Source organism: Callithrix jacchus, chromosome 16 (genome assembly GCF_049354715.1).
Source record: "Callithrix jacchus isolate 240 chromosome 16, calJac240_pri, whole genome shotgun sequence".
Classification (NCBI taxonomy): Eukaryota; Metazoa; Chordata; class Mammalia; order Primates; family Cebidae; genus Callithrix; species Callithrix jacchus.
The window spans coordinates 17,554,279-17,576,300 of NC_133517.1; the positions used below are offsets into that span (position 1 = coordinate 17,554,279).

Sequence of the window (22,022 nt, forward strand, 5' to 3'; positions counted from 1 at the left end):
TACAGGCATGAGCCACCGCGCCCGGCCTACAAAGATCTTCTTATCAGGCAGCCCATTCTAAGGGCTCAGAGAAGCCAGTCAAAGGCCAGTCTTGAAAACTTGTAATGTGTAGGGTTTCGGCACTCCAGGTCTACTGAGTTAACAATTTACTATACATTTGTGTAAGTTTTACTTATTTGAGCAATATAACCGTTTTTATAAGGAATAATTTGTTTTTAGTTGTGAACATTTATTAAATATCTACTGCATGATAGCTCTTTTTATAACATTTTTTCTGTTAGCTGGAAAATAATTTGGTTGAATTTATATCAACTTAGAAAAAATCATTATTACTCTAATATAAAAGGACACATCAAAAACTACAGATCACTACTAGTATTGCAATAGTGGTTGGTCATAAGAGTGCTCCATAAGTTTTAACTATAATTCCATGCCAAATGCTTTATACATATTATTAGTTGCGGTCCTTATTAACAACTGTGGGAATTAGGTAATACTTCTAGTAAACAGGTGAGAGAATCAAGGTCCAAAGAGTTTCAAGAACTCCTTCAAGCTTCCCAGACTGTAAGGGACAGAATCTAACTTTATCATCTGATTCGTGGTCTTAACATCATGCATGATAGTTGTTTCCAATGACTCTGAGAGACAAAGGGTTTAAAAAGTAAACTAAAACATTAAAAATTCAACAAACTTTATATATCTCAAGGTACATAGGATATTTAGATGCTGAGGCAGAGTGTGGCTAGAATACGTATGTCTCTTTTACCAAGAGAAGAGATCACTGCAAAGAATATTCCAATACTCCAAAATGCTTCTCTCCATAAAAATATGGTATGGCAAGCAAAAGTAAGAAAAACAGAAATATGAAAGGAAATACATTGTGTAGTTATTTTGGGTGTCTTTCTTATTTTTATTTTGGAGACAGGGTCTACGTCTGTCACCCAGGGTGGAGTGCAGTGGCACAATATGGCTCACTGCAGCCTGAACTGCTGGGCTCAAGCAATCCTCCCACCTCAGCTTCCTGAGTAGCTGTGACTACTGGCATGTTTCACTGAACCTAGTTAATTTTTGAGTGTCTTTATTAAAAAGAGAAACATAAAATCTGAATGTCTTCAAAGGTTCCAAAATTGTCATCATGAATTGTTTGTAACTGTGTCTTTTTCCCTTCCCTCTTGTTAGATCTCAGTCTGTGGTAGAAGCTGGGACCCTGAAACATGAGGAGAAGGGAGAGAATGAGAACACTCAGCCACTCCTGGCTCTGGACTGAACCCTGAGTCACCCCAATGCTCCCGCACACTGGCCTTCAGTGGTTAGCCACCCAGGAAGCACATGCGCAATTGACCCACACAGACACGTGTGTTTTGCTTGACAAAAGGTCCTCCACTCCTGACCCCCTGCAGTGACTGTCACCAGCCATCGGTCTGAGCAGCCAAAGTTAGACAAAGACTTGAGAGATGCTTTTTTTTTTCTCCAGCAAAGGGATTGGAGGATGGTGCAAGGCATTTATGTAAAAAAGATTCTCCCTCCTTTCATATTTATGGTAGCAAATAAATTGAAAAAATAAAAAACTAAATTCAATGCACACACTGCATTAGGACAAGAATTTTTCTGAGGTATCACACAGGGACCCTCTCCAGTTTTTGAAACTAAGTGCATTTCCAAGTAAATGTATCAAGAGTTAAACTGTACAGACACCATTGTCAGGTTTCATGTAGGACAAAGCCCTGAGACAATAATATCTCCAGTAATTTCCATTCTTCCTAAATGACTTCCTTTGACCTAATCACCAGCATCGAATTGTTCGGCCCAAGAGCATGTTCTCATAGGTCTGATTATTTGCAAAGTTTGCTTATTTTGATATCCTGCAAAAAATTATTTTGATGTCACATCTCTTGTCAGGCCACTAGCTGACTATCATGAGCTGATTTTTAAAGGAAGAAACACGCACGTGAAATATGATTATTTCATCTTAGCAGTGTGAGTTCCCACAGGCAGCTTCAGAGCCCATTAGTGCAGTGTGTGTGCAGAGGAGACATCTCATTGAAAACATGTCAGTGATTAATGAATCCATTCAAGTTGCCTCAATTGGGTCACTACAGCAAAGAAAAGTGCTATCAAACCATTTACCCTTTGCCCCCCAACCCTCCTGCAACTATTAAAGATGTGGAGAAAGAACATGGTTGTTGGTGAGAGGATAAATATTCAGTCATGGAGCAAGAGCCATAAGGATGGCTAAATATGCAGGTACTGAAATTAGAGAAGACTAGAGATGCAGGGTGAAATGCCAAAGGTCATTTTATTTACCTATTCTCCTTAGAAATGGAGTCCCCAACTACCCATTCAAAGGAAATCAGATATAAAATAAACGGACACCATACGATATGATATCCTTACTTGTGCCATGTTTTCTAAGACCAGTGCATATTTTTAGATATCTCTTATTTGCCCAGATATCTGCATGACATGGGTATTTATTAGTATGACCAGTTGGTGGCTCAATGTCAAACAAAAATATTTTAGTTAATCATGGGCAGTAAAATACGATTTTACATTTTAAATATTTGGGAGAGTTAATTTGTTAGCTAAATAATTCAAAGGAAAGAGATGATTAAACTGGTCATAATCACCCCTGCTAGATATTATTACTAATATTAATTATTTATTACATATCTTTCTCAATGGATCTAATGTTTTATTTTTTCCCTACTGGTAAAGAAGGATAATGAAAGTAATTTTTATATTACAACCTAGGAGAAATAAAGTTGAAACAGAATTAAAAATATTTCTCAAACAACTGCATCACAATATAAATTAAACTAACTCATTTTTTAGACATTTTAAATCACAAAAATAATAACACTGAACTAATTCTACCAATGCAGTGATGGAAACACTTTTCTTATGTACCAAGACATAGGTAAGAGAAATAAAGAATTTACGTGAATTAGAAAATCCACTTTATTGCTTGGGTTTAAAATAGTTGTGGGATCCAAGTATTTACAATGCTATCGGAGTCAATTACTGACAATACTTTGCAACGATAATGCCATTTTTAGTTTTCAATTGGCAATATTTAGAAGCCTACTGTAGTGACCTGATTTTAAATACCATATTATATTTACTAAGTTAAGAGCTAGTTTTTACTTTCTTCCATAATTTCATTACATGAATGTAAGACGATGGCTCAACAATGATGACTTATAGTTTGAATTTCTTTATGTGTACACAATATACATATGAGAACCAAATTTAATAAGTGAGACGAATGTTGCTACATGAGCACTGAATTGTATTGCCCTTGCCAATTATTTCCTCTGTTCAATAAATACTGAAGGACACAAATACCATTTACTTTTCAAGAGTTTGCCTTCTCTTCTCAATTTTAGTAATTAATTTGGATATTTTCCCTCCTATGCCTCTTCATCTGATTCAGTGAGGTTTATCAACACCAGCAAAACAGAAGAACAGGAAAAGTATTTTGCAAATTCATCTACTGGAAGCTAATGTTCTTAAGGTTAAGCAAAAAGGGTCAATTTCAATTTCAAAGAACTGTTCTTTAAATTAGATAGTCTACTTTTGTTTTTAGATAGAAAAGGAAGTACAAGTGCTTTTCTACCTATGAATGAAATCTATTGATTTCTGTGCCATTCCTGCAGCATTCTTGTTCATATGGGCTTAGAATTCAGTGCATGAATATCATTACATTCTTATATCTAACATTTCTAGTTAGCTTTGATTTAAAAAATACAAAATCTGATGCATTAATACTTTACTAAATTAATGACTTGATCATCTTTGGAATGACTAGGCAAGACCATTTTCAACTGTTATTTCTATGTTGTGAGTAACGTTGAAACTAAATATAGATGATAATAATAGTTATTTCACGGTGATGTTTAAAACGGCAGAAGTTTCTCAAGTCAGGGAAATGGGACAGTCTTTAAGGCTTTTTCATCAAAAAGGAAAGCAATCTGGATCTTCTACACCCAGGACAAAGATCCCGGCATTCTTGGTGACCTTTTACTCTGCCATCCTTAATACTGCTACAGGATTGTGGTGGAAATCATCTTCAAGACCGAACAGCTGGCTTCCTGTCATTCACATGGATCTACCGTAGGCAAAGAAACTGTGTCCCAGGACATGCTTCATGGATGACAAAGCAGCCAAGAGCCAGACTTCCTATCAGTCACCTGTGCACCTGACCCTGAAACAACATATTTTTATTTTCATAAACTGTACTTTTCCCCAGAACCTCTAATACTTGGCATTTAAAAAATTTGCATGTGGGATTTTTATAACAATATAAAATAATCCCATGGTCTTTTTTCAGTGTGAAAAGTTCCTCTTTGAAAGAAATACGATTTTGATAATATTTCCATCACCGGCGTAGTGAGAGGAGGATCTGAATCAAGATTTAAAAAACCAAACAACTTGAGAGTTAGGATGGGTATAGTTCTTAGACACTGGCACCATGACTTCTTTCTTTTTTGTATTAGGAAAATAAAACTGCTTTTTTCATGAGTGTCTTTTACTAAGAAGAATTAAAAGAGGGAAGTCAGAGTTCCCCAGTAATGCTATCATTAAACACCTAGAAGTAAAGCATTTATACAGCTTGTCATTAAAATTAACAAAAATGTAGTGGTACATGATGACAAAATGGTCTAGCTACACTATAAAAATATAACTGTATAGAAAAATTATAAACTAAAGCAATCCATTCACAGTTTCTACATATATTCTCATTATACACTGATTTAGACCTATTCTATGTGGGAAAAATCTCTTTGGCTGGTAAGGTAGAAGCTATCAAATGCTCACCTTAAATACTGGCAGAAGACCAGAGCTGTCAATGGATGACACCCAGCAGGGTGTTTTCTAAATGAATTGCAGTGAGGCAAATATTCCCTTTAGTGTCTTCTAACCCTAGGAGGAGGCTTAGAATTATTCAGGCTGCAAATCGAGGGAATTAAGAGTCTTAGTGTTCAAAATTCTATCCTTACACCCAAGGAGATGGAACCAGAAAGGCAGCCTCTCTCCAGAGCATCCCAAACTTGCATGAATTCCTGCTAAATTGCGGGAAGGCTGCGTCTCTGCTGTGGTGTCAGTTCCGGATGCCACACATCCACAATGAATATCAGCCGGAAAGATGAGGCGTCCTGCCATACCTCGTGCTCAAAAGAGTCATCAAAGATGAGTACCTTGCCTTCTTCCCAGGTCCTGCAACAGAAAGACAAGGATTCCTGAATAAAGCTTTGTGTGGTTAGGTGCCTGAGGATCAACTCCTATACATGTGCAAGAAGTACCTTTGGTAACAACCTTTGAGACATAACCAAATAACTAGAACATCAAGCCCAAATTTATTCTTCCCTTGATGATTAGGAAAGAATTTCAGAAATCTCATTATGAACATCAGTTTTCATTGCTCAGCACTGGAGACGTACAAACGACAGGGGATTGGTGATGAAGACATACTGGTTTTATTACATGCCCTTCAGTTACTTTGTATATTATTACATGTCTTGCAATTATTCTGGTTTAGACACCTGGGCAGTGACTGGCCTCGGGCTATGCCTCTCAGGACACCTGACAGGGGGTCTGCACATCTCCAATCAACTGTGTTTGCAGCTCACTCCACTTGTTCAAATTTCATTTTATAGAAGAAAGAAATCTACTTAAACACAATATCCATAAAGGAGAAAACTAAATTAGGAGTTTCCTAGCTAGTATTCCGGCTGAAGAAAATGGGCAGATTGGGAATGAATTTTGTTTATATTTTTAGTATCATCTTCTATGCAAGTGGGTTATCCATGGAATATTTTAAATCAATGTGGCAAAATACCCTATAGAGCTTCCAACATTACCTCATAAGATATCTGTATAAGGACTAAAATCTAAATATAGTGTTAGTCTATTAAGAGAGAAACATACAGGAGGCAGTCACACAAGGCTTTTCAAATCCAAAGAGAGTTTGTGAGCTACACCGATGGTTTTTTAAAAAAATAGATATTAATTGCCAATATATTAAATACCAAGTTATGTTTTTAAAATAATTTTTTTTGCTAGAAAATTTTCTTTAGATACTAACACTCCACTTAAGCACTGAAAATTTTATATCCTGGATTAGCAAATAATGACAATTATAGCATGGGAAATGCTAGCTTGATTTCAAGTTACTGTATTATCATAAAGATGTTTTCCTTGAGAAAATTAAGGGTGACTTTTTATGTTCCATATTAGGTGACTAACCAATATAAACTGAGCAATACTAGATATACTGCAGGGCTCCACAACTTGGTACTACTGACATCTAGGCCGGGTCACTCTTTGTTGTAGGGGCTGTTCCATGCACTAGAAGATATTTAGCAGCATCTCTGACCTCCAACCACTGTGAGGCAGTAGCATCCCTTTTATACTATTAGGCTGGTGCAAAAGTAATTGCAGTTTTTGCCATAGTTGTGACAAACAAAACATCTCTACTCATTGACAAATGGCCAGGGTAAGGGCAGGGGCAAAATCATTTCAGTGGAAAATAACTGACACACTGAATAAATCTGACAATAAAATTTCCAAGCTACCTAAACTAACAGATAAAATAATGAGTGTTTGCAAGTTTAAAGTTCACTGAAGTTGGGAACTAAACCTCTACTTCTACTACCCACCCTCCTGCCTCCACCCACTGTGCTGTCTCACATGCTTCATGATATGGTTTGGATGGGTCCCCACCGAAATCTCATCTTGAATTGTACTCCCATAATTCCCACATGTTGTGGGAGGGACCCTATCTATGGGAGTTCATTTGAATCATGGCGGGGCAGGATGGCTTCCCCCATTCTGTTCTCATCATAGTGAATAAGCATCATGAGTTCTGATGGTTTGATCAGGAATTTTCACTTTTGCATCCTCCTTATTCCCTTGCTGCCACCATGTAAGAAGTGCTTTTAGCCTCCTGCCATGATTCTGAGTCCTCCCCAGCCATGTGGAACTGTAAGTGTAATTAAACCTCTTTTTCTTCCCAGTCTCAGGGATGTCTTTATCAGCAGCATGAAAACAGACTAATACCCCTTGCCTCATGTCTTGCATTCCACACACACATGTTGATTGGCTCTTTTACAACTCCCCTAGAGGATTAGAGAGTTCCATTGGAGTTCCATCCAAGGGTGGCAAAAGGCAGAAATCTGTGGACTCAGGAGCAAATGACAGGCATGCATTCATTACCATGCAAAACCCAAATTGAGAAGAAAGGTAGAACTAAGGGTGGTAAATACATTGACAAGAAGAATCAGTGAAACAGTCCACAGCTTCTATAGTTAGGTGGACATTTTCCAGGTCTTAGTGTTGTCACTGGGATTAGCAATGTCAGTGAGTACCACAGACAAGCCTAAAATTTATGCAGAAGATGAGGGAGGAACTGTACTCAAAAAGAAAGGCAGTGCACCCATGTTCACAGCAGCAGTGTTATTCACAACAGCCAGAAGGTGTGAGCCACCCATGTGTCTATCGATGAATGAACAAAAAAATGTGTACACATACAATGGAATATTAATTCAGCCTTAAAAAGGAAGGAAATTTTTATGCATGCTACAACATGTATGAACTCTGAGGACATTATGCCAAGTAAAATGAGCCAGACTCAAAAAGACAATTTCTATTTGATTCTACACATCTGAGGTCCTAGAGTAGTAGTCAAATTCATGGAACTCAGAGAAGAGTAGTTGCCAGCGGCTGGTGTGAGGAAGGGAATGGGAATTATCATTTAATGAGTATGGTTTCAGTTTTGCAAGTTAAAAAAAGTTCTGAGGATAGACTGTAGTGGTGGTTATACAACATGGATATATGTAATGTCACTAAACTGCACACCTAAAAATGGATAATGTGGTAAATTTTATTATGTGTATTTTACTATAATTAATTAGAGAAAAAAGAGAAAGGAAAAGGAGAGCATGTGATAGAAGAGAAAGAGAGAAGCAATACAGCAAGATGGGAATTTATGGTCTTTGAGGGGAAGCCTCTTGACCCTGGCATTTATTACTTATGGGACCTGAGGTGAGTCACTTAGTGTAATTGAGTCTTTGTATCTTCATCTGCATAGCTGATGGGAGGATTAGCATATGGTTGGCACCTAGTAGATATTCAATTAATGACAGAGAATATAAAACAGAGAAGGAATGAAAAAATAAAGACAAATAGGGAAAAGATAAAAGACAGAGGTGAAATGTTGAGAAGTAGTATGTTCCCAAAAATGACCCTGGCATCACTCTGTATGAAATCTGCCTTCCTCTGAGACAACTAAAAACTTCCAAGGGAGATGAGATATAAAAACATCTTCAGAGAATCTGTGAAATACACTTTGTACAGCAATGACAAGTGATTTTCAAAGTTTTTTGGGTGGCAGAGAACCTGGAAACTACTTAAAATACTAGAAGCAATTAAAATAATGGAAGAGAAAATTCTAGCACATCCAAAAGACATTTTTTACTAGATTATCATAGGTATAGCAAAGCCAAAGATCTAGAAATGTTTTATGAGAGAAAGGCCTTAAGCATTCCATTCACTAACTTAAATTCCCTGTGAACTGGGAAAAGTTATTAGCACCAGAGCACACTGGTCACTCATGCATATAGGAGTAGAACTTAAGAGCCACAGGCTTGTGGCTTTCCAGATACATCAAGTCAAATACAGATTAATGTAAACCATTAATTAACCAATTTTATAAACGAGAAATTTGGAGAGGTAACCCAAAGAGTGTTAACTGGCCTGTTTTAGGGTCACAAAACCAAGGGGAAAGTGGGTACTGTTAGACTTATATTTGCCCTTCCACTTTCTTTCATACATTTCCCCAGCAAATAGCAAAGATAATCAATTACATAATATAAATTCTTTAATGTAGATTTCTTCTGAATTCTTAAAAAATTGGTGCCTTTCAATCAGTTATTAGAGATAGTATGACTAAAGTGCAGTCACAATTCACCTAAAAGGGGAAAATGGAAGAACAATAAAGCCTCATCCAAGCCATGTCCAGACTTAAGTGACTCCAGGTTAAACCAGAGATGTTCACTTGCTTGGGAAAGAATGAGTGTTTTTTCCCACAACAAAGAGAGAGGAGCATAAAGATGTGAAAGGTCTTTAAATTGCTTCTGAATGAAAACCAATGACTCTCATTAGAATGCAAAGAACTAGTTTTCAGGCTACTTGCTTTGTGAGCAAATCTCCATAAAATAAGATTAGGTAACACTGGAATTATGACACTGAATCAGTCCTTTGGAGAAACGATCTTCAGAGTGGCCTGTGACAGAGGTCTTCCTGGAAGTACTGCTACGGCCTTTGTCCAAGGACTCAGAGATGTAGAGATTGGGGATGGGCAATGCTTTCTATCCCTAGGCAGCAACCTTGGCTCACAGCTGGAACTTCCTGCTTCCCTTCCTCTCTCTCTTTCTCTCCACGCCACCAACCCTTCCTTTTTTTCAACACAGGATCTGCTCCGTCACCAGGCTTGAGTGTGGTGGGAACATCACAGCTCATTGCAGCCTCTGTTTTCCAGGCTCAGGTGATCCTCCCACCTCAGCCTCCCAAGTACCTAGGACTACAGGCATGCACCAAGATGTCCAGTTTATTTTTGGATTTTTTGTAGAGATGGGGTTTTGCCATGTTGCCTGGGCTGCTCTCCAACTCCTGGGCTCAAACAATTCTCCTGCCTTGGCCTTTCAAGGTGTGGGATTATAGGCATGAGCCACTGTTCCTGGCCTACTGTTAGAATCTCTTACCCCTGAGAAGAAACCCTCTCTCTGGGTTGTCAAAAGATGTAACAAATATCTGGTCACATGATAAAACAGTATTATATAATCTGTCAACCTCTCAAATTATAATCATAATTAATGATAATGATAAAATGGTGACCGTGCACATTAATAACTATAATTTGGCCACAGAATTACCAGTGATATTAGTAAGGCTAAGTAATGATGCTAGGTGCTTATAGAATCTTCCACTTACAAATGTTATAGAAAATATCTTAGCTATCTTTGCTAAAATGTTCTGAGATTGGCAAAGGACATGATTGTGATTTTCACACAAAGGAATCACATGGAAACAGGTTCAGATGTCTGCAGTGACACGGTGATTTTGTGGCAGAAGCAGAAAGTCCTTACAGTCCAACACACTGGGTTAAGACCATGGTCCTGGGAGACATTCTTAGCATTTGTAGATGATATGCTGAGGTGGACTGCAAGGCATGCGGGCTGAGTGGAAAACAGAAAAGGATCAAAGAGCTAAGGAATAGCTGACATAGCTCTTACTCGAAATTCACCAGTTTGGACTCCACTGAAAGCCCTGGCATGGCACACAATGTAAGCAAAAGGTAAAACTGTATTGTCATCCTTCCTCTTCTCTCTCCCTTCCTAACAAACACAGACAACTTCCTCCTCTTAGCTCCAGGTCAACAGCAGTTGAGGGGTTTGTAACTCAGATGAAGGCACTGAAGCAGAAGGAAAAAGAAAGAGAAGAAGGAAATAGAAAGTCATAGTGTTACTGGAAAGGGGTCCCAATCCAGAGCCCAAGAGAGGGTTCTTGGATCTTGAACAAGAAAGAATTCAGGGTAAGTCCACAAAGTGAAAGCAAGTGTATGGCTTGCTTTCCAATGGCTACACCATAGGCTGCTGGAACCATTTTTATGGTTATTTCTTTATTATATGCTAAACAAGGAGTGGACTGTTCATGCCTCCCATTTTTAGACCATCTAGGGTAACTTGCTGATATTGCCGTGGCATATGTAAACTGTCAAGGCACTGGTGGGAGTGTAGCAGTGAGAACGACCAGAGGTCACTCTTGTTGCCATCTTGGTTTTGGTGGGTTTTGGCCGGCTTCTTCACTGCAACCTGTTTTATCAGCAACATCTGTAAGACCTGTATCTTTTGCTGACCTCCTAGCTCATCCTGTGGCTTAGAATGGCTTCATCACCTGGGAATGCAGCCCAGTAGGTCTCAGCCTCATTTTACCCAGCCCCTATTCGAGGTGGAATTGCTCTGGTTCAAATGCCTCTGACAATAATGCTGTAAAGATGGGATGCGTTCCTCCTTTCTCCCACCTCTCCAGTTCCAGGGTAGGGGCAGAGAGAGAAAAAGGAGACATGTGAGTAGGGGGAGGGTCTCTGCTGTATTCTTGTCACACCTACCTTCCCTAGGGTCCCTCCCAGCTCCAGGCCTATCAAATAACACCCCTATCTGAACCATTCCTTCACCTGCCCTGGCCCACATGGCCAGCTCCTATTTCACCCTTCCTTCCTAACTCCTTAAAGTCCCTTTCCCCATCGCTGTCAGTGTACACACTCTAGGCTGTAAGCACCACCTCCAGTGTTGAGAGTGCTTGACCTTACTCCCTAGAATGTAGAGGACACAAGTCTTAATTTCTGCTGCAATCAGACAGGAGGATGATAAAAGCTCAAATATACTGAGTGCATTTACAACACAGCACTTTGTAAATACAGTTCTGAGTGCATTCATATAGATTACTTTAATACTCAAAAAAAATTACAAAGACATACTTTTACTCTTCTTATTTACAGATAGGAATATTGAGGCTTAATGAGGTTACGCAAGTTGACTAGAGCCATTCTTTACAAGAGGGAGAGCCAGGATTTGAACCCAAGTCATGTGACTTCAGCACTCTCTGTTTTCTTTTGAAGATACATAACACGAAAATCTAAAATGAAAGTTCAGGATGTATTTTTCCCATAGAAACAATATTATAAATAGTCACTGGTTCTAGAGCCCTATTAATAAACATTATTACTTAGAAGCTTCTGGGAGCTGACCTAGAAACCACCAAACATCATTTACTACTGCCAGAGAAAAACGGACCCCAACTTTTCACCAATCAGTTCCACAAACAAATGTTTGGAACATAATCCATTTTCCACATGGGAACTGCCTTTCCCTGTGGAGGTAGAGAAATGTGTGTGCGCACATTCTATGTATTCATGTGTAGGAACAGCCACAGACACACCACTGGGTCACAGAGCAGGGGTCAAGACATGATATGGATGTGTTTAATTCACCAAGTTGCTTAAATAAAAGAAACTGAAAAAATGTCACCATTCAATAACAAACCATCAGGAAAACATCCTATCTAGTTAAAAAGTGTCCTTTTTGTCCTATAGTCCTAGATAGGCAGGTTCAGTGATGACCTCTGGATAAGGTCACATTGCAATGCAGATGAAGACAGGCGAATATCTTGTGGAACAGAAGATTCATGTTTGCAGGGAGAATAGTAAAAAAAGATGAAAGGAGGGATGAAAATACTTGGTTCTAAATGATTTGGTAAATTGCAGCTTCCACAATGGGATTCAAAAATTTTAAGATGGTAAGTCTTAAAATTATCTCCTTGGACACTTTATGAAAACCAAACAAATATTATCTATGAAGAATTCATGATGGATTAAAAAAATTAAGTCTCTCTCTTACTGTTAATATTTCAGCATGACTTTCACACAGTCTTCCTAATTGGAACCTTGAGAGATGGATGAAAATATATGTTATAAAATACTTGAGGTCTATGGAGGAAGGCCATTATTTCTATAGCAATAAAGAATTATATAGCATTAAATGACTGATTGTCAATTCATTTCTTCACTCTGTCACTAAGTGACACTATGTCGATGTGTGCTTTCCTGACAACCTATCAGTCTTGTTCAACATTTCAGGCTGGCAGTGTGCAGGCAATAACCCTGAGTCTGCAGGAGAGCTCCAAGGGCGCAGTTCCTTCTCTTAGCACAGTTCCAGCAGACTGTGGACTGCCCTTAAAGATTCAGAAGAATGAATTTATCTCTGGAATCACTCAAAGCTCACACAACTCAGCCACTCCCTGAGTAGAACAATTAATTCCCCCTCTCTGGGGGCATGTTTATCTCCTGACTCAGTTTACTCAGCTCTGGATCAAAATTGCTAATAAGTTTACCTTTTTTTTTTGAGACAGAGTTTCGCTCTGGTTGCCCAGGCTGCAGTGCAATGGTGTGATCTCGGCTTACCGCAACCTTCACCTCCTGGGTTCAAGCAATTCTTCTGCCTCAGCCTCCAGAGTAGCTGAGATTACCACCACGCCCAGCTAATTTTTGAATTTTTAGTGGAGACTGGGTTTTACCATGTTGGTCAGGCTGGTCTTGAACTCCTGACCTCAAGTGATCCACCTGCCTTGGCCTCCCAAAGTGCTAGGATTACAGGCGTGAACTACCGTGCCTGGCCCTAAATAGCTTATCTTACAGACCACAAAGCATGGTCCACCTGAGGTGACAGGAGCAAAAGGCCCAGAAAGGGAGGTTCCCAGCTGCTCTCTTTACTTCTCTGGGAACAAAAAGCAGCATTCGAGGTGATCACCTTATAAGTACAGCATGATCCTAATTTTATAAACTCCAACAAAATCCAAAAAGCCCAAGTAAGGCGATGTGACTGCGTCTAGACACAAATTTCCGGGCCAGAATACCTGGGACTGAACTCTGGTACTAATATTGTAGTGGGCTGAATATCTCCATATGTACCCCACCCACCCCCCAAAAAAGAGATCCATCTGGAACCTGTGACTATCACCTGATTTGGAAAAGGGATCTTTGCAGATAGAATTAAGTTAAGGATTTTGAGATGAGATCATCCAGGATTAGGGTAGGCCCTAAATCCAATGATAAATGTTCTTAGAAAAGACAAGAGGAGAAGACTCAGGGAGAAAGTGATGTGAACACAGGCAGAGACTGGAGTGAGGTGTCTACAAAGCGAAGAGCATTAAGGGTTCAGCAGCCAGAAGCTAGGACAAGGGAACAGATGCTCCCTTAGCGCCTCCAGGAGGAACAACCCTGCTTACACCCTAATTGTGTACTTTGGCCTCCAGAACCATGAAAGAATACATTTCTGTCGCTCTAAGTCATTCAGTTTGTGATAATTTGATGTGGCAGCCCTAGGAAAAATACACCAATATCCACCTTAGGCAAGTTACTTATCATCTTTATATATCAGTCTCCTCTGCTATAAAAACAGGGATTTTAATAACCCTAATTACACAGGATTGCTGTGAGCATGAATGAGTTAATGTATGTAGAGTGCTTAGAACTGTTTGACACAGACATCATTTTGGAACAATATATATTATTGCTATCATCATTATCATCAATATACACACATAGACATTGAGAAGCACCTGCCAACAGCTCTGGGCATTGGGATACAACATAATACATTTTTACTGAGCTTTTCTGTGTGATACAAATTATGTGTGAGGGACGTGTATCAGTTTTCTAATCAGAAGGCATTTATTAAGTTGAAATGATCATTTCATTTACAGTGGTAAGGGCTGTATACCTGCCAGTTCATCCTCAGATAGAGAGCTGCGCGATGCTTTGCAGGGATGGAATATTTAAATGGTATGCGCACTGGCAGAAATCTCAATCTGATTATTAATACCTGAGAACGACAATGCACAAACTGCTCTCGGTAACCTACTCTTTTAGAAGTTGAGACGCTCTGAAAAATTGCTGCCTTTGCCTAGTACAAGGAAACCGGTTTCTTGGTGTGCTTTTCTTTGCATGCTAATACTACTTCTACAATCGCAGCACGGAACTTCCAGATTTCATAGTAGACTCTTTCTGTCCTCAGAGTTTATAAACTGTGTGCTATTCAGATTTGCAGCTCTTTTCACTGTAAGCATTGCATAGCACTTGAATTTCACTGACCCTTCTCCTATGAAAAGCACTATTTTGTAATAAAGTGCTAAACCCAACTCAACCACCTTGAGGTAAGAAATATTAAGAACACAACATAAAGCTGGTACAATGGAAAAGACGTGGAAAAGAGCTGCTGACCGGCAGTCATGATGAGGCAGAAGGGCCCCCGTGCTCAGCAGCTCTTTAGGGGTGAGAGAAGAGAAGCATTGTAGTCTCCCTGGCCCAATAATAGGCAGGTGGGTTGCAAGCACTTTTAAATAATCAGTGTGGATTTGCAAAATACACTGTCTGCAAATTATCATTATCAGCAGCTCCTTCCTGTCACAGGAAGTAGGTTGTGTTTTACCTCAGCAGAAACTGAGGGGCTGCCAAGTTAATGTTCTCATTCAAGACCCCCTCTGAGTGGACTGCAGTGGGCCTTCTAACCCTCCCCTGCCTCTGCTAGGTGAAGATGGTTCACCTAATTATGTTTTAAGCTTCAGGGAGGGGTTGGCAGTTGTTTTCTTCAAGCATAGACACAGGTGTTTCCTGGGAGCCTGGGGTGGGGAACGCCCCTACGAATGTGCTCCTGGGGCAGGTCTCCCAGCATCACTCTTGATTTGCTCTTCGTTTGTTTAAAGGGGTGGGGTCTCACTATGTTTGTTGGAGTGCATGGCTCACTGCAGTCTGAAACTCCTGGGTTCTAGCGATCCTCCTGCCTCAGCCGCTGGAGTGGCTGTCACTATAGGCCCATGCCACCACGCCCAACATGCATGTTGAGCCCTCTGTGACTCTTTGTTAAGCCTCCTGGCACCATCCACCTGCTCCCAATCTTGACTGCCAATTTGGGCTTTCTCTTTCTGCCTCATGTGTCCCTGCCCCTTTTCACTTTGGCAGAGAGACTTTGAAGACCCAAAACGAGTTCCCAATGTATGACAAGATTCATTCCATGCCTGAAGAAACTTCTACCTGTCCAGTAGTCCCGGATTCCTCCTCCTGGTCCACCTGATTCTGCCTTTCCTGCCGCATTTCCTTCTTGGTTCTCCTTCTTTCATCTGTCTTCTAAATACGGATGTTTTCATGAAAGCTTTTCATTTCTGTCATCCTTTGATTGTCTCTCGGCTCCTGCTCATGAAGCCACCTGTAGTATTTTTAGCTTATCTGTAGAGAGGCCATCTGTAGTACCTCTCTTACGACCCAGATGGCCTTATCTTCCTGAGCAGGCACACCCTTCTGAGTCATCTCTGAATTTCATATAGCACCATGGGCTGACCAAGGTAGTTATCTGCCAACAACCAAATAAACAATTCTGCAGACCCCTGAACACGCATCCTCCACTCAGACCTCTACTAAGGACAAAAAGAAATGTGTATGAAGACAATAACTTGGTTTCTGATCTCCAGGAGCTTACACACAGCTTGCTATGGAGATAAGGGTAATATATTTTAATGAATAAAGAGCAATAGAAGATAGGGAAAGGGATTACTGAGGATATATACTCTGAGAGGTTCTATTTTTATAAAACTAAATTGGATCTTAGTAATTTTGGTTTATTTTGGACAGGTGAAAAGACGGGCATTCTAGGGACAGAGATTATCGGCATCAGAAGCCAGAAGCAAGTATGGTTTGTTCAAAAAAAACCTGTCATGATTAGGAAAGGAACAGGTATGGGAGGGAGAGGAGATCTAACATTCATCACATCTCTGCTGATACCAGAACATGGACCAAGCACCCTGCAGGCATTATTCCACTTAATCCATACAACAATCTGCAAAGTAGATGTTATCACTGCCAATTTTATAAGGAAGAAGTCTGATGCTTGAAGGGATTAAGAAACTAGCCAAGGTTACACAGGTTAGGTCGCAGAGCTGGGATGTGAAAAAGGCAGCCAGCTTCATTGCACCATACCGTCTCCTCTTGAGCAAAACATATAAACATCGTGGGCTGAGTTCTTCAGTTAGGGGGACTTCTTGTATTCATGAACAAGTCAAGCTGCAAAGCAGTAAGCACAATGCATAACATGACTGTGGGGTTCAAAACACGTTGGCTGACTCTTAATGCAAATCTTTCGACTCAGAGAGAGAAACAAGAAAGCTCCTCAACTAGATGCGTCTTCTGCCAAGAAATGATGGAGGAGGGCAGCCCTAGAGCTGGGCAATATCTCCAGGCTAATAGAAAGCACCAACAAGGGATACAGACGGAAGGGATGAATACCACTTTGCTCCAGTCTACTTCAGCTACAAAAGAAGATAAGTAATACAACGGAAGACAGCTCTGTTGTAACAAACTCCCATCCTTAGCAGTGATGGATACGACGGATGACAGAGGATACATACTTGGTCTCATCGGCACATCGAATCTTGCAGCCTTCCTTGGGAATCACCAAGCCCAGGTGCATTCGGAGCCTGCAGTTTGTGGGTCCCGTGTGCGGCCACACGTGAGTCCCAGGGTGCATGATGGAATATTTGATCTGCATAGAAAACATGACACTACGTTCAGCCATTTATCAAGGTGTGGAGGAACTGCTAAGTTAAGGTGACAGTACAAAATTACTGTCAATTTGGATTAGAGCCTTTGTGAGACTCAATTTTATATTCACATCTTATTTCTTTGTTAAGGAACTAAAAATAGGCACTCACATTTTCCACAAAGCAATAAACACTGAACATTTTCCACCCTCAATTCTGACGTCAACCACATAAAGTTATGTTTCAGTAAAGAGGGAATGTAAAAAGAGACAGTCATTTGGCCCAAGGAAATAACCATTTCTCTGTAAATGTCAGCGTGCCCTTATTCCTAGCAATTAACTGTGTTCTCCCCAGCAGGACACTCTTGGTACCTGTCCTCGTCTGCATCCTGTTGTCTCAGGGAACTTTTCTAGTAAGGTACATGTTTTAGGAGCTCCTTTACAGGCATTTTCATTTCTTCTTCCTAGAATAAATAACATAATGGTTGGAAACCAATCACAGTAAAGCTTTGACTTATTCCATTTAGATGAGGTGAGAGCTATATGTCATCCTCACTGCAGAAATGAGAAGACTGCGTAAACATAAGATGAAGTAAAAATGCAAAAGGCTTACTGGAAAAAAATGAAAAATAATCAATAAAAAAAGAAGACATGTCTTACTCCAATAGGTAGTGACTGGCAGAGCAGGGATCCAGATTCTCTACTCGGTGTTGGACTGTTTGACTAAGAATGTCTAATAGACAAGATGCACACTAAAGGCAGTTAACCCTTAAACAACACAGGGGTTCGGGACTTCAATTCTTCATGCAGCTGAAAATCTGAGTATAACTTTTGACTCACCAAAAACTTAACAACTGATAGCCTACTGTTGGCTAGAAGCCTTACCCTATATTATCAATAGTTGATTAACATAATTTGTATGTTACATGTATTATATATCATAGTCTTACAATAAAGTAAGCTGGAAAAAGAAAACGGTATTAAGAAAATAATAAGGAAAATACTTTTACAGCATTGTACTATACGTATTGACACCATAAGTTTATGTCATCTATTTACAAGATCAATTGTCTGTCTGAAACGGCCTGCCACTACAGGTGCAGACCTTCATCTACAGCACACATTAAGCAATTCAACTTTTTCTTGTAGGGTCATGACTTTTCCCTGCTTCCTGGCAGTATTTCCAGCATCACTAGTTGCTCTTTGTATAGGTCCCATGGTGTTAGCCGAGGTTTGCAGCATTGCATTAAACACAATGAAAAATACACAAGAACCATGAGAGACCACTTTTTACTATGATATGCAATTTACCAGAGACAGGAACTGCTCACACGGAGACGATAGTATCACATGGTGTTGTAACCAGATACTTGAAACCCTTGAGCTTGCCGAATAGCAACAGGAGGTGGCTATGAAATTATTATAGTAGTACAATCTGTACTACAGTTAATTTAATGAAGTTAATTTAATGGAGTTAAATTTAACACTGCATTTTTATGTTTGTTTATACTTCTCTTGACTGTGAATGGTGCTATGTGTGGTCTGTAAGTACTGCCATGCATATGTTGATAAATTGTATTCCTTTTAATAGCTTTATATACATAGTAAATGATAAAAAAGATTAGTATTTATATATATATTTCATATATTCACGACATACCTTTTTCTTTTTTTTTTTTTTTTTTGATGGAGTCTCATTCTATCACCAGACTGGAGTGCAGTGGTGTGATCTTAGCTCACTGCAACCTCTGCCTCCCCAGTTCAAGTGGTTCTCCTACCTCAGCCTCCCAAGTAGCTAGGATTTTAATTTAATATATTTTTCCCCCTGTGGTATTTCAGGAAGGGATTTTAATTTTTAAAAATATTTCCAGGCTATAAGGTTCATCTGCAAGTTTTTTCAAATTGTCACAGATCTCAAAAAATTTCCAATATCTTTATTGACAAAAATTCATAGGTAAGTGGACCCATGCAGCTCAAACCCATGTTGTTCAAAGTCCAATTGTACTTATTTTTTCTCCTGCGATAGGCAAATCAATAGTCATCTCCTAGAGATGTCCATACCCTCATCCCATAACCTGTGAATATGTTAGCTTTCATGCAGGGGGGAGTTAAGGTTGTAAGTGGCACTGAGATTTCTTATCATCTCACCTTAAAATATGGAGTTTATCCAAGATTACCTGGATGGACCCAAGGTAAATCACAAAATCCTTAAATGTGGGAGGAGGAGGCAGATGAGTAAGTGTCAGAGTGATACAGCATGAGAAGGACTTGACTGGCCATGCTGGCTCTGAAGATGGAAGGGGGCCACAAGCCTGGGAATGTGGGCAGCCTCCAGAAGCTGGAGCCTCTAGAGGGAATACAGCCCTGGTGACACTTGTATTTTAGCTCAGTGTAATCCACTGTAGACTGCTGACCTCTAGAACAGTAAGATAATAACTGTGTCTGTGTTTTAAGCTATTGAGTTTTGTGGTAATTTGTTACACTTAGTCACAGGAAACTAATACATCCCCTAAGGAAGGAAAATAGCTAATATTTCTAATGTAGAAATGAATTTCTAGGACTATATTAGTTGCCAAAACACTATTTTTCATTGGAATTTAATGTCTTTTTCAATATCCAGATCATCCTTCATATAATAATAAAGAATATGATTTAAATGAATAAGGGATTTTTGAGAGAGGACATATTCTATGCATGGATGTCAGGAGCACAGCTTCTGGGACATATCATTTAAGCATCCTGAACTATGCAAACTTCTTTACATTCTATGAATCCCCTGCATAGTAGGGAAGATGTGTTCAGAATGTACACAGTTTCATCTGCTCTCATGGGGAAGTAAAACAGTGGGATTTTTAAAAGTCAGAGACATGTTAATTCCCTATTCAAGATTCCTACAAGACACTGCTACATCTAAAGCTGAGTTTAATTTTATTTGATTAATGTTAATTATGTCCTAAGATAATCATATATTGAGAATAAAATAAGAGTTACAAAAAATGCAACTAAAAGGTATTCACCCAAATCAAATGGAGCTCAATGTTTTAGAAAACAACTTAGCTTTTTCTAAGTAACCTTTTTGGCTTTTAATTGAATAAAATCTTAATTGCTATTATTAGTTACCAATGGAGTTCCCTAAGATGAACAGTAAATGTCAGTTTGGGTGAATATTACATAAACGTATGAGTCATCATAAAGTGTTTTTAAGCCCGGGCTTTCCAAGCCTTCTGGTATGCAGGGCCTGGGGCTGTTTGGCAGGAGTCCCCAGTTATGAGCTCTGCGACATCCAGGCAGCAGTTAAGTGAAACTGGTGGCTTAAGGAGCAACCAGAGGTGACCTGGACTTCTCACAAGCACCACGTGGCTGAGCATGTGCTACCTGGAGATCAGATGTGCCTCACCTGAATGACAGGTAATGAATGGGTAACCAAATGGGTTGTGTCTCTGAGATTTTCACAGAATTAGAAAACACCTCTAGCCCTTCAGACACATTTATCTTTCTGGTCTGTAAACACAGATTTCCTGTGCAGTAGACTGTGGGCATTTGTGCTTTGTCACTGGTCATTTTAACTATTCACATCTGATCATGATCATGTTGTTGCCAAGAAATGCAACAACAGTCCGTTGGTGCTCACCACAGGCCAGGAACCACTCTGTGTGATGAGAGTGCCTCATTTGATGTCCACAACACACAGTAAGAGAGGCTCAATTAATGTTATTTATTTTTACTGCATTTTAGGTTTTGGGGTACATCGGAAGAACATGCAAGATAGTTGCATAGGTATACACATGGCAGTGTGATTTGCTGCCTTCCTCCCCTTCACCTATATCTGGCATTTCTCCCCATGCTATCTCTACCCAACTCCCCACTCCCTGCTGTCCCTCCCCTATTCCCCCCAACAGATGCCAGTGTGTAGTGCTCCCATCCCTGTGTCCACGTGTTCTCATTGTTCAACACTCGCCTATGAGTGAGAATATGCAGTATTTCATTTTCTGTTCTTGTGTCAGTTTGCTGAGAATGATGTTCTCCAGGTTCATCCATATCCCTACAAAGGACACAAACTCATCATTTTTGATTGCTGCATAATATTCCATGGCATTTATGTGCCACAATTTCCCTGTCTAGTCTATCATCAATGGGCATTTGGGTTGATTCCAGGTCTTTGCTATTGTAAACAGTGCTGCAATGAACATTTGTGTGCATGTGTCCTTATAGTAGAATGATTTAGAGTCCTTTGGATATATACCCAGTAATGGGATTGCTGGGTCAAATGAAATTTCTATTTATATGTCCTTGAGGAATTGCCACACTGTCTTCCACAAAGGTTGAACTAATTTACACTCCCACCAGCAGTGTAAAAGTGTTCCTATTTCTCCACATCCTCTCCAGCATCTGTTGTCTCCAGATTTTCCAATGATCACCATTCTAACTGGCGTGAGATGGTATCTCAATGTAGTTTTGATCTGCATTTCTCTAATGACCAGTGATGATGAGCATTTTTTCCTATGTTTATTGGCCTCATGTATGTCTTCTTTTGTAAAGTGTCTGTTCATATCCTTTGCCCACTTTGGAATGGGCTTGTTTTTTTCTTGTAAATCTGTTTTAGTTCTTTGTAAATTCTGGATATCAGCCCTTTGCCAGATGGGTACACTGCAAAAATTTTTTCCCATTCTGTTGGTTGCCGATTCACTCTAATGACTGTTTCCTTTGCCGTGCAGAAGCTTTGGAGTTTGATTAGGTCCCATTTGTCTATTTTGGCTTTTGTTGTCAATGCTTTTGGTGTTTTGGTCATGAAGTCCTTGCCTACTCCTATGTCCTGGATGGTTTTGCCTAGATTTTCTTCTAGGGTTTTTATCATGCCAGGTCTTATGTTTAAGTCTT

At 39.6% G+C, this 22,022-nt stretch overlaps 2 protein-coding genes across 32 annotated transcripts in view; one reads left to right on the top strand and one right to left on the bottom strand.

Moving 5' to 3' along the window:
* CLVS1 (clavesin 1) overlaps nt 1-3,347 on the top strand; it is a 197,625-nt gene extending 194,278 nt beyond the window's left edge. For all 4 annotated transcript variants that reach the window (XM_054246416.2, XM_078352523.1, XM_002758940.7 and 1 more), the window contains one exon: nt 1,180-3,347. In XM_054246416.2, the coding sequence (XP_054102391.2) occupies nt 1,180-1,267 (88 nt within the window). In that variant the 3' untranslated portion in view covers nt 1,268-3,347. The remainder of the gene's footprint in view (nt 1-1,179) is intronic.
* Nucleotides 2,941-22,022, bottom strand: part of ASPH (aspartate beta-hydroxylase) — a 228,804-nt gene continuing 209,722 nt past the window's right edge. For 20 of the 28 annotated variants that reach the window (XM_078352518.1, XM_035277653.3, XM_054246413.2 and 17 more), the window contains 3 exons: nt 17,517-17,608; nt 17,014-17,147; nt 2,941-5,217 (listed from right to left, as the gene is read on the bottom strand). In XM_078352518.1, the coding sequence (XP_078208644.1) occupies nt 5,067-5,217; nt 17,014-17,147; nt 17,517-17,608 (377 nt within the window). In that variant the 3' untranslated portion in view covers nt 2,941-5,066. The remainder of the gene's footprint in view (nt 5,218-17,013; nt 17,148-17,516; nt 17,609-22,022) is intronic. The other 8 variants (XR_013527858.1, XR_013527857.1, XR_013527856.1 and 5 more) reach the window with 1 other exon arrangement.